Source organism: Oryx dammah, unplaced genomic scaffold, assembly GCF_014754425.2.
Source record: "Oryx dammah isolate SB20612 unplaced genomic scaffold, SCBI_Odam_1.1 HiC_scaffold_27, whole genome shotgun sequence".
Taxonomy (NCBI): domain Eukaryota; kingdom Metazoa; phylum Chordata; class Mammalia; order Artiodactyla; family Bovidae; genus Oryx; species Oryx dammah.
Genome location: NW_024070211.1, coordinates 43,854,633 through 43,871,688, shown reverse-complemented (window position 1 = coordinate 43,871,688; position 17,056 = coordinate 43,854,633). Strand labels below are relative to the sequence as shown.

The 17,056-nt window shown below is 40.8% G+C and overlaps 1 protein-coding gene across 1 annotated transcript in view; it reads left to right on the top strand.

Annotated features, from left to right (window-relative positions):
* Window positions 1–5,026: 5,026 nt before the first annotated feature.
* Window positions 5,027–17,056, top strand: part of CD28 (CD28 molecule) — a 36,193-nt gene continuing 24,163 nt past the window's right edge. Inside the window, exon 1 of the mRNA XM_040228731.1 lies at window positions 5,027–5,166. Within this exon, the coding sequence (XP_040084665.1) occupies window positions 5,112–5,166 (55 nt within the window). The 5' untranslated portion in view covers window positions 5,027–5,111. The remainder of the gene's footprint in view (window positions 5,167–17,056) is intronic.

Sequence of the window (17,056 nt, the reverse complement as noted above, 5' to 3'; positions counted from 1 at the left end):
TTAGTACACCTGTTGATTTATTAAGGTCATTTGTTCCATCATAGAGCATATGTCCTTGAATTGCAAGAGTGTATGTGGGTTTAAGGAATCTTGAATTTTTATGAAAATTTTTATGAAATACTGTTTAATTAAGTCTTCCCAGTGGAGAATCCCAGGGACAGGGGAGCCTGGTGGGCTGCCATCTATGGGGTTGCACAGAGCCGGACACGACTGAAGCGACGCAGCAGCAGCAGCAGCAGTGCCATCTTGGGTCACTATTCTCTTTCTTCTCCACCCTCTGGTCACACATGTCTAATAAGAGATCTTGTTACTATTTTTATAGATTCCATATATATGTATTAACGTATGATATTTGTTTTTCTGACTTCACTCTGTATAATAGGCTCTAGGTTCACTCGCCTCACTACAATGGACTCAAACTTGTTCCTTTTTATGGCTGAGTAATATTCCATTGTGTTTATATGCCACATCTTCTTTAAGTCTTTCTAGGTGGCTCAGTGGGTAAAGAATCTGCCTGTAATGTAGGAGATGGAGGAGAATCAGGTTCAATCCTTGGTTTGGGAAGATCCCCTGGAGGAGGAAATGGCAACCCACTCCACTCTTCTTGCCTGGAGAATCCCATGGACAGAGGAGCCTGGCAATCCATAGTCCATGGGGTTGCAAAGAATCAGACATAGCTGAAGCACCTGAGCGTGCACGCACCAGAAAGGCAATGCATATTCCCTATCCTTTAGTCCTGAAGGAGTTTACAGTCCTGGAGGGGGCTGACAGTAGGCAGGCAGTACAGGGCTGTGATTATGGCATGGTAGTTCAAGTTAGAAAGGTCTAGGTTCTAATCCTGGCTCCACTGCTTCCTGAGACTTATTAACCTGCTCTCAGAGTCAGTCTTCTTATCTGTACAATGGGGATATAAGAGCATGTTTCTTATACAGATTGTGTGAGTGTACTTTGAGATCAGGTGTGTAAAGTGCTTGGTTCATAAGTGCTATTATTATTATGGGAAATGTCATCCAATCCTTTGGCCACCTGAGGGGAAGAGCCAACTCACTGGAATAGACCCTGATGCTGGAAAAGATTGAGGGCAGGAGGAGAAGCAGGTAACAGAGGGTGAGACAATTGGATGGCATCACCAAACCAATGGACATGAGTTTGAGCAAACTCCAGGAGACAGTGAAAGACAGGGAAACCTGGTGTGCTGCACTCCATGTGGTCGCAAAGATTTGGACACGACTTACTGAACAACAACAGCAAGAAGGATGGTCTCAGTACTCCATGATTGAAAGCCTCTTATTTCATCTCTATCATTTCTCCTTAGTGTATGAGAATGCCATTGAATTTCAAGAGTAAATGTGAAAGGTCTGTAATGAAATGATTTGTTTCTTTAGTATTTTAAAAAAGTGAGCTCACTCAGTCATGTCCAACTCTTTGCGACCCTATGGACTGTAGCCCACCAGGCTCTTCCACCCATGGGATTCTCCAGGCAAGGATACTGGAGTGGGTTGCCATTTCCTTCTCCAGGGGAACTTCCCGACCCAGGGATCGAACCCAGGTCTCCTGCATTGTGGGCAGGCGCTTCACCCTCTGAGCCACCAGGGAAGCAGGAAGGCTAATGCCAAAGTTTGTGTTTCTTTATATTCTAAAGAGTGAACATCAAATACCCTTAGTCAAATAATAAAATCAAGTATACTTAACTATTTTGTGGATTTGTGTAAATCAGCTAACTTTTCTGGGCATCAACATCCTCTTTGACAAAATAAAGGAGCTAGTCCATATCACTGCACACGTTTCCAACTAAGGTTGATTCAATTAAGCACTACCATATACATAATATCAACTAGATGCTCTATCCTTGAAGCATATTTCTTTTCTATACAGCTATTAATTTGCTCTTTAATCTTATCAATCTCTGTTATCAATCACAGAAAATATGGGGGAGTCTTTCTTTCTACTGTACACATTCTTAATCTCTATGCTGAATTTTAGAGTCTCTTGTTCTGGATCTGGGTGGTGTGGGGACCCCAGCATAGGGGTAAACTTTTGGAGAAGGGTATCTTGACTTATTTATTTATTTGACTGTGCTGGGTCCTAGTTGTGGTGCTGGGATCTTCAGTCTTTTCTTGCAGCATGTACACTCTTAGTTGCGGCTCATGAGATCTAGTTCCCTGACCAGGGATTGGAAACCAGGCCCCCTCCCTTGGGAAGGCAGAGTCTTAGCCACTGGACCACCAGGGAAGTCGTATCCTGCCTTTTACAAATTGTTGCTAGAAAGACATTAGGGTAAGATCGAAGTTCCTCTATATCTTCGAGAAACTAGGAATACTGGGTCAAATTTGAGAAATGAATCTTCTCTTGAAGATGTCCCCCTCATGACTGGGGACATGACTTCATCATTTACCTTTAGTTCAGAGGTATAAGAGGATCATTTCCAAGGACACATTACTCCAAATGGCAGAAAGATATATTGGTACGGGAGAGGGGAGGTCACAAAAACTGTGTGAGAAAATTAAAATATGGACAAAGAGCGTCTACTAGAATGGGAAATACTTTTGATCTGTCGTTTGCCAGACAAGAAAAAGGGAGGACACGAAGTCTTCTTGCACTTACAGCTAAATCATGAAAGATGTTCAATGTAGTACTTGAAAATAGCAAAAACTTGTTAATTCCATCAGGGGATTGTTAGACAACTTATGGGCTTCCCAGGTAGCTCAGATGCTAAAGAATCTGCCTGCAGTGTTGGAGACCTGGGTTCAATCCTTGGGAAGATCCCCTGGAGAAGGGTGGTAACCCACTCCAGTATTCTTACCTGGAGAATTCCATGGACAGAGGAGTCTGGCAGGCTACAGTCCACAGGTTGCAAAGAGTTGGACATGACTGAGCAACTAACACACACAGACAACTTATGAGGTGACTATAGGGTGAAATATTATTTATCAGTTTCAAATAATGTTTATAAAGAATGCTTACATGGAAAAAATATTCAGGATGTAACAGATAATAGTGTAGATCTGTTGAAAACTATAAATAAAACCAGATATTAAATATGTAAAAAGCTTAATAGAAAAGGACCAGAATTGGCACCCTACTCCAGTACTCTGGCCTGGAAAATCCCATGGATGGAGGAGCCTGGTAGGCTGCAGTCCATGGGGTCGCTGGAACTTGGACCCGACTGAGCGACTTCATTTTCATTTTTCACTTTTCACTTTCATGCTTTGGAGAAGGAAATGGCAACCCACTCCAGTGTTCTTGCCTGGAGAATCCCAGGGACGGGGGAGCCTGGTGGGCTGCCGTCTATGGGGTCGCACAGAGTCAGACACGACTGAAGCGACTTAGCAGTAGCAGCAGCAGAATCATAACAGTGTTTATATCAGAGTGGTAAGGTCATAGGTGAATTTTGTTTTAGTGATTCTTTTGACATTTACAAAAGTAAAAGTATCTTTTTCTAAATTTTCTATATGAAATATGTCCTCTTTTTATTGTTGTTGTTCGGTCACTCAGTCCTGTCTGACTCTTTGTGACCCTATGGACTGCAGCACGCCAGGCTTCCCTATCCTTCACCATCTCCTGGAGCTTGCTCAAACTCATGTCCATTGAGTCAGTGATGCCATCCAACCATCTCATCCTCTGTTGTCCCCTTCTCCTCCTGCCCTCAATCTTTTCCAGCATCAGGGTCTTTTCTAATGAGTCAGCACTTCGCACCAGGTGGCCAAAGTATTGGAGCTTCAACTTCAGCATCAGTCCTTCCAATGAATATTCAGGATTAATTTCCTTTAGGATTGATTGGTTTGATCATTAATAGTCAGAATAAATATCAATATACAAAACATTATTATTATTTTTTTAAGACATATACACAAACTTCAAACTAAGTTAATCACATAAAGCTTGGATTTTTCAGGAAAGCAGAAAAAAGTTACTGGAAGGTTTTTTAACAAGCTGTGGATTATAAGATCCTGAGACCCAGGCTCCAAAAAAGGATAGCGGGGCTGGCCGTTTCAAGGGAAGGCCCCTAAACACAGAAGACTTTCTCAGAAGGTAAGGCCTGCAGAGGCTTGGTCACCAGCCTCGGGGAGGCTGCTTGGAGCCTCCTTTCATGCTTGCCACTTAACCTCTAATTTCCTTGAGGAACATATAGACCACGAGACACCAAGAGGTTTTTGTCACCTCACTGCACCCTAATGACACAGGATACTTTCGACTCCCCCTTTGCTTAGGGAACCTCCTCCAGATATTCAGTAGGTGGGGTGCTTGCAAGTGGGGTGTCTCTCTCAAAGTTCCTTGAAGTCAGTTGGGAAAGGTTTGGCATAAACTAAACAGTTTATGTTCCATGCTCCATGGGGCTGCCTACGTCCAACACAAACATTCAATTTCTCATATTTATACATTTCAATGCTAATAACAATTATTTCCCAAATCTTCAACATAACCCTTAAAAAAATTATTTGCTTATTATTTTTGGCCATGCTGTGTCTTCATTGCTGTGATTGGGCTTTCTCTAGTTGTGGTGAGCGGGGGCTACTCTTCAGTGTGGTGTGAATTTTAGTAGTTGCGGTATGTGGGCTCAGTAGTTGTGGCACACAGGCTTAGCTGCTCCACAGCATGTGAGATCTTCCTGGACCGGGGATCGAAACCATGTCTCCTGCCATGGCAGGCAGATTCTTAACCTCTTGGCCAGTGGGGAAGTCCCTCAGTATAATTCTTATTGGTGTCTTTTGGACACAGTGTACCTCCGTCTTATGAAAAGCTCTCCTCTTAGAATCGTCTCATCTGTCTACCCTTACATTTTAGATTTCAAGCACCTGTTTTTCACAGCCCCGGCACCCCTCTACAGAGCATGATTTCCATGAGACCATCATAGAGTGACTGATACTCTTTCAGTGACAAGAAAAGGTTTGCCTTTAAAAGAAGAGGAAAAGTCAGAAGTCATCAAAACAATGTAATATCCTGTGTGAAATGTTTGAGGTTTGAGTCCCTTGATCATGTGCCCCGAGACAAGTAAGTTGGCGGTGGTGGCCGTGGATGACGAGTCGAGTCACTCAAGTGTGTCTTCGGTTCACCTCACACTTGGGCTTCTCAGGGAGGAGGGGCTGGAGCCGTGGCCCACCGTCAGCACCATGATCCTCAGGCTGCTCCTGGCTCTCAACTTCTTCCCCTCCATTCAAGTAGCAGGTAAACAGTTTTGATTTCTTTCCTCCTCCAGCATTTTCTTTTGAGGCTTTTGGTTCGTTTTATTTCATTTAATTTTTAGGAAAAAATGTTTTAAAATCATGCACCCTCTATTTGGTATATTTCAAAAGGTGCAATACTTTTCTTCATTTATCAGTGAATGGTTCATTTTAAATTTCCAAGAACTCAGGACATTTGGGCATTTGAAGTGTAGTTTTTGCTATGAAATGGCAACCTGTTATTGAAGAAACTCATTGATTCTCAGACTAGAGCCAGCAAAATACTTAAATAAGCATTCTTTGGAATGAAATCAGATTTATTTAACTATTAGTTGGTAATGTCCCAAGAATTTACATATATATTTTTAAATATAAGGAAATTGCTGTATGCATGTTGGTTCTGAAAACTCTGGATTTAGACTGCCTGGGTTCATATCACTGATCTATTTCTTGATAACTGAGCTTAGACTAGTATTTAAACTCTCTAAGCCTCAGTTTCCTTATCTGTAAATGGGAATGATAATAACTTCTTCTCAAGGTCATTGTGAGGATGAAATGAAACAAACCATGTGCAATGTTTAGCATAGTCAGTGCTTGGCCGGCAAGATAAACGTTGGCTATAATTATCATATCTAGTAGTCTAGTCACTAAGTCCTGTCTGACTCTTTTGCCGTGTCTACTTGAAATTGAAAGGGTGCCAAAATGAATTCTGGAGTTGTCACAGAAGCTGGTGCCATACAGATGCTAATAAATTAGTTTTTTTAAACAACTGGTTGATATCTATTTCAAGTGGTTGAAATTCTTTAAGTTTTCAGTGATGATGGGGATGCAGATGAAAAACTTGATGTGATCACAGTTAACCCCATTTCAGATAAAGAGTTGGGGGAAGGAATGTTGATTTGGCTAAAGATCTACATGTAGGAGCTGTTGGAACCAGGGTCTGAACCACCTTTGTCTGACTCTAGGGCCTGTGCTTTTCTGCTACTGCACCTAATAGGGTGTGCTTTATAATTTCTTAGCTCCAGATATGTCCAGGGTTAGATCATCTTTGGTAAATCACAGTTCCCAACAGAGTTTGCTGCTTACTTGGGTGGGCTGGAGTCAGGTGTTCACTCAACTTGTTCTCAGAGTTTGAAAATGGTCCTACTTGGCTCAAAAATTGGACAGATAGGGGTTAATTGGCATATTGAAGTAAGGATAGTTATTTTTCCATTGACGATATAATGAAAGGCCAGCATCTTCCATTTTCTTTCTCACTTATGTTGGTAGTATGGGGATTGCATGATTTCTTGCTGTCCTTTAAATATCATGTGCCTGAGTTTCAAAGAGTGTAATTACCCAACCTGTGCAATACACCTATCCATTGCATTGTTGAGGTGCCAGTGAGCACCTTAAAAATTCTGTGTATTTATAAAAGATGTTGATATAATAAAAGACATGAGCTGGTGATGAGATAGGTTAATACCCAGCACTGAGAGCTAACAAACATACTTTAAAAGAATCTTCAATGTTTATTTTTTAAGGGATCCCTAAAATTTATTTTTAAAGACTATTTAAAATCTCATAGTTTATTAAGCCATAAAGAACGGGCAGAAAGGAGAGAGAAGCCTCACTCCAATGGAAAATTATTTAAAATTGGTAACTGTATACAAAATACTTTTCCTTGTGCACAGCCATCATCATCAATTCATTCACTCTCTTTTGCAGATATGTTTTGTAAGACTCAAGGCTTTATATGTTTCCTTTAGCACATTTATTAAAAGGGGGATAGCGAGAGAAGCCGTGAAAAGATCATACACATGGAAACTGTCTTTGACTTGAGGTATATCTATGTTTCAAATGCCAGTTCACCCTCCAAAATCACTTTTAACATTTGGTGCTGAGTGGCCATCTAACGAAGTAGGGAAGGGGTAGAGAAGGCAATTTCTTTCTTTCTCTCTCTTTTTTTTTTTTTTGAGAAGGCACTTTCAGAATGCCTCTTTCAGTAAGAAAACTTATGAGAAAAAATAATTACAACATACAAAAATGTCTGGTCCCTTCTAATCAGTGGTGCAAAATCTTCCATGTGCTTTTGTTTCTCTCCTCTTTGAAAAAGTTGCAGTTAAGGAAATTCTCTGGTCAAAGTGTAGCCATCCTCTTGTGGACTGTGAAAGACTAATGCTATCTCTGTGTTGAGAGGTGTGCATGTGTCTGTGTGTGAAGGACAGTTTTTTGGACCAATTTTAATGTTCTAACTCTTTGTCTCACAGCATAGCTTTAAATATTTATCCTATGAAGGTCAAACCTGAACCTGATTCTTCATGATTTTAATGACACTGTAAAAGATCTTTAGAGTAAAATTAAAGAAGAGTGACTTAGGAAGCATAAGAAAACTTTAACCGACACAATTCCTTTACTAACATGGCATGTCCTTTTTTACTGGATAATTGTGCAGTTGAGATCCACAACAGAGGATTTTGTTGACTTTGTAATATGAATCCAGCTTAGAACTGGAGGCCCTTGAAAGGGAAACAATTTGTGGTTGACGATAGAAGGAGGGTACCTATAATACATAGTATTGTTCATCGATTTCTCAGTTAATATTGGTTATTTTTTCCAGCAAGCCAATCATCCAATATGAAGGCAAAAATCAGGACAACACATTTTTTTTTTTTCAATGAGAGCATTTCTTTTCGTTTCTTCCCTGACCTTAGCAAGGCAAGTGTCCAAAATGGCCAATTTGAACACGATTGATTTCTCTGGTGCTGCTCTAGTCCCCACAGCATTTCTTTTTCTGAGAGAGGCACAGAAGGCAGGAAAATGATTGGTATTTAATGAAAAACCATCAGCAAAACAAGGTAATTAAAGACTTTATTTTTAGTTCAGCAAATGACCCCTCGAGGTAGTTGTACACAAAAGTCATTGACTTCTTTCAGGAAAGTATTGCTCTGAGGCTGGGCTTGGGGAAGTTAGGGAGAAAGATGGACACGGAAAATGCAAGGCTGCTGTGTCTATATGGCAACAAATACACAGTAGCCAGCTATTCTGACTGCTAAAAATTGACTGGGATTTCTGTCATTTCAAGTAAAATTAATGGACATTTCCAAAGTGCAATTAATAATTTGCTTTAAATTGAGAGAGTAGCACTGAAATATACACGTTGCCATGTATAAAATAGATAGCTAATAGGAAGCTGCTGTACAACACGGGCAGCTCAGTCCGGTGCTCTGACCACCTAGAGGAGTAGGATGTGAGGTGGGGTAAGAAGGAGACTCCAGAGGAAGGCGACACGTGTATACTTGTAGCTGATTCATGTTGGTGCACAGCAGAAACCAACACACCATTGTAAAGCAATTAGCTTCCAATTAAAAATTAAAAAAAAATTGTTTTACTCTGTTCTTACACCCAAAAGATACTTTTTTTTTTAAAGGCAGCCATACAGAAAGAACTTTTATAGCAAGGATTGTAAAATTAATGCCAATATATCAATACCAGGAAATAGGATGAGTCATTTTCACAGGTAGATTAGAAAAAGAAATGAATCTGTAATGGTTATTCTGAAGCTCCCACATTCAAACCTTTACTATGGGGAGGGGGAGGACCTCACTGTCTCTCCTTTAAACATACACCATCCTCTTTTTTAATATCCTTATTCTATTCTCGTGTCAAAATGCCACATGGCTACCATTCAGCTTTTATCATGTGTGGCTATCTTCCTCCAAGTATTTCCTGCTTGCAATGTGCTGACATTTACAAAATGAAAATTATTATGCCACCAACATCCCAGAAGAAAATGCCGTTTGTGGTTTATCATCTTTAAAACAATAGCTCTTTATTCACACGTATTGGCTTTGATAACGATACACAATTTTCACTGCAGACTTTCTTGTCTAAAAATCAGAGAGCAGGCCCTCTGAAAGCACAGTTATTTATCCTTTTTCCTTTTCATCTTGGTTCAATTTTTGTTTGCCTTTTTCTAAAAGAAGTTTCTTGGTTATGAAAGTTCACAGAGGCTGGGACTTCGCTTCTTAGTAGACGGTTATGTTGAACTTGAGAAAAAAAGTTAACAGCTAGGTGGCTATGTGACAGACTGAAGGGGTCTCTGGTTTTCTAAGACGTGTTAAGGAATCTGTGTCTCTTTTGGTAATTTCTTTAACTCTTTTTTGGTCAATGACATGATGTTGTCATGAAAAAAAATTGTACCTAGAGTTTTCGGTCTGAGAATCGTTGTATGAGAATTGGTCCCTGAAGCCGGAAGTAAGGTAACCCAGGCCCCATGGAAAGTAGGTATCTAATTGCTTGTTTGTTAAATTCTCATTTTGATGACTCTCAGCAGTAGAAGAGAGGTGGGCTGGATACGTTCAAGGGCTACTCAGCCACTTGTTAGAGGATATGAGAAAGAGTTTAGACTTCTTGGACATTAGGATTTCAATACTAATTTCCTAGGCATCTTAATTCAGTCTATGTGTGACCATTCAGGTTATTTTAGCTTATATTTTCATTGTTGAGAAGGGAGTGGTGGTGGTGAATTTCTTACTTAATTGAGCTGCGACTTTATCTCTGCATCACCATTACCGTCATCTTTTTCATTTGTCATCATCTTCATTATCTTGGGGACTCTGGTTGCCAAGGTAACCAGGTTTATAGTTCCTGATGGTGTCATAAGAGTCACCCACTCGCAGCTCACTCTGATCTCTAATCTAATCGTGAGCCCCTTTCTGCATATCTGAGTCACCTTGTTGATTCACAATCTACCATGTAATGTATTGATTATAAGAGTAACTCCTAGTCATTACCCACTCACTCAAACAAGAATATTAATTATGGACATATCTTACATTTTTAACAATGACTTAGATTCCCCTGCTAAGAACTTAGGTGGGTGATTTTTTTTTAACTTGAAAAGATAGAGAGTTGTGCTTTTCATTGCTTAGGGATATTTGACGTGTGCATTACTTTGCCAACAAAGGTCCATCTAGTCAAGGCTATGGTTTTTCCAGTAGTCACGTATGGATGTGAGAGTTGGACTGTGAAGAAAGCTGAGCACTGAAGAATTGATGCTTTTGAACTGTGGTGTTGGAGAAGACTCTTGAGAGTCCCTTGGACTGCAAGGAGATTCAACCAGTCCATTCTAAAGGAGATCAGTCCTCGGTGTCCTTTGGAAGGAAAGATGCTAAAGCTGAAACTCTAGTACTTTGGCCACTTCATGCAAAGAGCTGACTCATTGGAAAAGACCCTGATGCTGGGAGGGATTGGGGGCAGGAGAAAAAGGGGACGACAGAGGAAGAGATGGCTGGATGGCATCACGGACTCGATGGACCTGAGTTTGAGTGAACTCTGGGAGTTGGTAATGGACAGGGAGGCCTGGCGTGCTGCAATTCATGGGGTCACAAATAGTCGGATATGACTGAGCGGCTGAACTGAACTGAACTGAAGTGTCAGAACATCACTGTGGCTGTATTTGCAGCTTCTGTGTAAGCCTGATGACTTGCTTTGAAATTGAACAGGACTAGTAAGAATGGTACATCATTTAGACCAGCTTCAGGAATGTTTAGTCCAGGAGGATTCCATTTCTAATTCACAGACTCTGTCCTATAGAAAGTGGGTCAGAATGGAATCTTAGGAGAAGAATGTTTCCTCCCACCATAAGGCTCTTGGGGAGACTACCAGGGGTGTTAGTAAGTTATTCTTCTCTGAAGTGTCTGCTCCTTCTTACGCCTTGGGAAGGCAGATCTTAATGTTATCATTCAACAGGTATTTATTAACATCTTCTATGGCTTCCCTGGACACTCAGGGGTAAAGAATTCGCCTGCCATTGCAGGAGACATGGGGTTGATTCCTGGGTTGGATTGATGCCCTGGAGAAGAAAATGGCAGGCCACTCCTGTATTCTTCCCCAGGAAACCCCAGGGACAGAGGAGCCTGGTAGGCTACCGTCCATGGGGTAGCAAAAGAGTTGGAAAACATTTAGGGACTAAACGATAACAACATGCTGTTTTAGGTTGTGTGACTGATACAAAACCCAGTTTGAGCTTCAGTGAAGTTAAAAATGAGAATTGTGAAATCTTTCCAGAATTTTTTTTCTCTTTCAATTTAGGAACACTGTGAATGATTTCCTATCTATACTAATTGATTTTAAGGAAAACAGGTATAAGCTGAAGCATCCATAGAATTGCTGAATTCAACCACAGACTTTTTTTTAAAGATGGGAGGAAACTTAGACATCTCTCAATTTATAGAAAAGGAAGTTGTGTTGATGGTTCCTGGAAGATGCTACTAGAAGATGACATTGCAATGTTTCTTGGCATTTTAGGCTGGACCCATTTCACTTACCTAATCTATCTCCTTTCATACCCTAATATAAGATCCTTAACCCTTTTTTTATATTGTGGCTTTCTTCACTGTCTCACACACCTGTACTCCATGTTTATGACCTTTCTGATGCTGTTTCCATTTTGGATTCCCTCTTTCTTTCCATGGGTGTCTTAGGTGGAAATGGCAACCCACTCCAGTATTCTTGCCTGGGAAATCCCATGGACAGAGGAGCCTGGTGGGCTATGGTCAATGGGATTGCAGACAGTCAGCAGTGACTTAACGACTGAGCATGCATGCTTCCTTTCCATGCATCCAAACCCTAACTGACTTTCACTTTAAGTCTTTAGTGCAAGATCCATCTCCCCGAGGAAGCATTCCCTTGGTATTCAGTCTTTCCTATGGTCTTGTAAGAGGAGTCCCAATGGGAGTGTAACTAAATCTAACATATCTGTTAAACCTCTCTTATATTTCAGTTTCTATTGGGATCTGAAGGAATATAAAAACAAGAAAAGAGATGTAGACTTAATTAGCATACAAGAATTGCTTCCGTAATTAAGTAGTTCTCTGTGCTTTTAGAGACTTCAGCTCTAGTTGGAAAGACTCTATATAACAGGATATAACAGCTGGAAACAGATAAATAAAACTTGGCAGTTTCCTACTTCATCGTACTATTTGATGCTATAATGGATTTACATATATTATTTTTGTAATCCATTATGTTCCCTACTCCTCTCACCTAAGAAGTTCTTCTCTGAGACCCTACCTGGCAAAGGGAGGGACTTCTTTCCTCATCAGGATTCCTAAAATTATTATTGTGTGCTGGCACATCTGTTTTTTTCCTCTAGACTGTGAGCTCCTAACAGACAGGATTGTATCATATCCATCCTTATAACCTCAAAACTATGTATAGTGCAGGATGTGTTGTGGATGTTGGGCAAATATTTGTTGAAGAAGGAAATGAACGAACTAAAAAGAGGAAGTGGTTGCTATTTCCTTCTCCAGTGAATCTTCCCGACCCAGGAATCGAACCTGGGTTTCCTGCGTTGCAGGCCAACGCTTTACCCTCTGAGCCACCAGGGAAGCCTGTAAAATAATTAGTAATGTTAATATAGAAGCTTTTATGGAAATCTGGGAGTTAAGCTGGACTTTAAAGCTAGATAAGATGTGAATGCATGATGTTATTAATAATAATTGCTAGCTAATATTTATTTTACACTTATAATGTTCCATACACTGTTTTATCTGGCCTTCCCTGTATTAATCATTTATTCTTTCCCTAAATCCTTTGAAGTAGTTACAGTGATTATCTTGTCGTAAGATGGGAAAACTGAAGCATGGAGCGGATAGAACAACTTATCTGTGGTCACACAGCTAATCAGTGAGTCAGTCCAGGCACTCTTGCTCCAGGATTCATGTTCTTACCAATGCTATGTTGCCTCAGGAAGGAGAAGAAATACAGATGAAGAAATTATACCAGGATTATCATTCCATGTTCTTGGAACAGACGGCCAGTCTGAAGGTATAGAGGCTTGGAGTGGTGGGTTTAAGTCGGGTCAAAAGGATTGAATGCTCATAATGAAAATTAAAACTTCATTTTCAAGACATTGGGAAGCAGCTGACAGTTTGCAGAAGCAGGATGATCTAGAATGTATGGAGACTAGTGACCAGGAGATCATGTCACTCTGTCACTTTGTCAGGAAGAGGGTCATAGGATTTGGGCAAAGGTGGAAATAGAAAGAAGTGACTATTCTGAGAGATATTTTGAAAGTAGATCTTTTTAGGGCTTAGTACCTGGCTTGTGAAAGGGAAGGAGGGATAAAGAATGATGTCAAGATTTTGGCTTAAGAGGAATGGTGGTGTCACCACCTGAAACCAAGATTTTGTTGTTCAACTGAGTTTTGGAGGAAAACAGTGTTTAAGTTTAGATGTACTGAGTTTGAAGTAAAGACTTGAGATGTCAGAAAAATGTCCAGTACATAGCTGAAGATATGGGAACCAAGTAAGAAGAAAACATTTAGGAATCCTCAACTTTGGAATAAAACTGAAGTGATGGAAATTGATGGCTAGTAGAAAGGAGAGGGGACAACTATAGAAAAACAGAGAGTTGAATGAAGTTTGGAAAATAGGCCTAGTTAGGGCTTAGCTGAAGAGGAGGCTGAGCTAGTGAAGGGCACAGAGAGTGTGTTGGAGAGAGAAGAGGGGAATGAGGCTCATGGAATGTCACCAGAGCCAGAAGAAGAGTTTCAAAAAGAGGCAACCGTTAATACATTGATTGTATAAGGGAAGGAGGAGTGAATAACACACACACAGACGCACAAAGTCATTGCTGTTGTTTAGTTGCTAAGTCATGTCCGACTCTTTTGTGACCCCATGGACTGTAGCCTGCTAGGCTCCTCTGTCCGTGGGATTTCCCAGGCAAGAATACTGGAGTGGGTTGCCATTTTCTTCTCCAGGGGATCCTTCTGAGCCTGGGATTGAACCTATGTCTCCTGAATTGGCAGGTGGATTCTTTACCACTGAGCCACCAGGGAAGCCCTGGAAAGATTATTGATTTTGGCTGAAAGGAGGCCATTTGGGGTTTTTTGAGTTTAGGCAGAGATGGTGAAGGAAGATAACTCTTCAAAGGGTTGAAAAGAGATGGAGGGGGATAAAAATGAGATAGTGAATAGGAGAGGAAATTTCTAGATAAAGTGAAGACCATCAGGAACTTATATCACCTATAGTGTTTATCACAGTGATTTGTACATAGTCCATATGTAATGTTTCCAAGCCAAATGACTTAATTACATTTGACATGTGGAAGGAGCCACGTGTTGGTCTTGAGTGTGTGTGTGTGTTGCATGGGTAGTAGGGAGAGAGGGCTATTAAGAAAGAAAAGAGGAAGAGAGAGAGAAAAACAAGAGAATGGAGGCAATTTTCTTTGAGGAGATGGGGATGGAGATTTGGAGAATGGGAGTATCAGAAAGAGGAGAGGAAAGAAGAATGGACTAAGAAGAATGGTCTAAGAAGAATGGGAGGAAGGGAAGAGGTTTATAGATGGAGAGATGTGTTAGGATGAAGCCAGGGTAGATGAGTGATTCCACACTGGCAAAGCTGACATGGAAAACATTTGTGAAATAGATATGTGTGTGCGTGTGTGTGTGTGTGTGTGTGTGTGTATGTGTATAAATATAATTATATATATATATATATATGTATATTTGATTTCTCTCAAGATAGGGTCATTGTGTTAAACCTATCTCAACAATGGTGACTGGGACAGTACATACCTTAACTTTGAAGAGTTAGTTGGTTTGTACCGTAAATTTGCTTGAGTCTTCAAAACTGTACATGTGGCTAGACTTGGCCTCAGCTCACAGCTTTGATAACAGTATCACAAGGTTCAGACCAAGCCTGCCCAGCATCATGGGCAGGGCTCCAGTTTCCAGTCAGGGACGTTAATCTTGGCATCTGTGTTTTGTTTTGTTTGTTTTTTTCAGAGGAAGGACAAGGTGGCTTGCCCTTGGCTTTAGGGAGAATGTGACTGTTATTCTTTTTCCAAACTCAAAAGCTAAAACCCCTGATTTATCAAGAGAGGGGAATATGATGAAGAGTTTTAGTTTATTACACTATGACTTAACTTTTCTAGGCCTTCATTTCCTCATCTGATATACAACGAGATTGGGACAAGAAGACATCTCAGGTCTATTTCTGGCTTAAAAATGCTTCTTAAATGGAATAAAAGGTTTAGCTTTTATTATCTCTAGCAAGGCAACCAGATCATCACACCCCTTTGTGGATGCTCTTATAATAGAGAAAACACAAGAACTGTAACTGGTCACCTTGGAAATTGGAGAGATTGTGAATCAGGGTCTTAGATGCTAATATGCTCAGAAATGACAGCAGGGCTTCAGGGAACAATATTGCCTTTGTAATCCCCATCTTCCTACATATGCTAAGGTTTAACACTAATTATTTTTCAAACTTCCAGGTGATGACTTACCTAGAAGATTCTGAATGAGTCAAGGTGACCCTAAGCAGACTTCTCAAAGGTGTAGACTTCTCAGGTGTCGCAGTGGTAAAGAACCCGCCTGCCAGTGCAGGAGACACTAGAGATGAGGGCTTGATCCCTGGGTCAGGAAGACCCCCTGGAGTAGGAAATGGCAACCCACTCCAGTATTCTTGCCTGGAAAATTCCCATGGACAGAAGAGCCTGGTGAGCTCCAGTCCATGGGGTCACAAAGAGTTGGACACAACTGAGCACACACACTCAAAGATTTAGGGAGAAAGAAACAGGAAAAATGTACTGTTGTCTTCTTTACAGAGTTGTTTTGAATGAGGACTCAGAATGATGGTGGCTCAGGAGGAAAACAAGGTTCCAAGATTTGGTTACCAGATTAAAATATGTATTTAGAATACAATATATTAATACACCAGCTCATTGACACCTATGGGCATCTGTTAACTGAATTACTGCCATAATACTTATGTAGAAAGTTACAAAATCCTGGTTACCTACCACTTGAACTATAAGCAACATTTTAGGGTAACAAAGTTTGACTTTTAGACTGGTCTGGTGGCTTTTGGTATCATGCATGCCCAGTTGCTCAGTTGTGCAGCTTCATGGACTGCAGCCCACCAGGCTCCACTATCCATGGAATTTTCCAGGCAAGAATACTGGAGTGGTAGCCATGTCCTACTCCAGGGAAGCTTCCTGACCCAGGGGTTGAAACTGTGTCTCCTGTATTGGCAGGTGGGTTCTTTACCACTGAGCCACTAGGAAGCTCCAACTTTTGTCATAAGTAACTCTTTTATATAAATTAAGATGCCCTGTCATGTTGTCCTCTTAGATGATCTTTCCAGCATTAGGAGCTGAGAGGATAATGCAAAGCCTTGATGGTGGAGCCTGAGTCCCATCATACTCAAGTTTTTTCTTTTTCAAGATTTTTTGATGTTGACCATTTTTTAAGCATCTTCATTGAATTTGTTACAATATTGCTTTTGTTTCATGTTTTGGATTTTTGGTGGCGAGGCATGTGGGATCTTAGCATTCCGACCAGGGATTGAACCCACACCCCCTTGCATTGGAAGGTGAAGTCTTAACCACTGGACTGCCAGAAAAGTCCCACCACTCAAGTTTCTGTTGCTTTGTATGTATGTGGCTGGGTAGTGTCTCTGAATGGTGGGGATGGATTATGGTACAGGCAGTGTTTATTTAGCAGGTTTAATAATAACTATTGCCCTAATATAGATGACATTTCAATGTATGAGTCTATCTTTGATTTTCTTGAGCTCTAGTCCAACTCGTCAAACTCCTGGACTTTTCCTCTAGGATGCCTTACCTGCCCTTCAAACACAACATGTGTAAAACCCAACAGCTTTTTTCCAAGCAAATTTCCTCTCTTCATTTAGCTAATTTTGTCACTGGTCTCTCTAGTCCATGAGCTACATGTCATTTTGATTCCTGCTCACCATCACCAAGCATAACCCAGTACCAACACCTGGCCCACCCTTTCTATCTCAGCTGCTGCCTCTGAGCCTCAGGCCCTAGGAGCTCACAGTGATGCGGTTGGCTTAGATCTTACCCGTCTCTGCCTCAGCCCCATCCTCACTCCTGGCTAA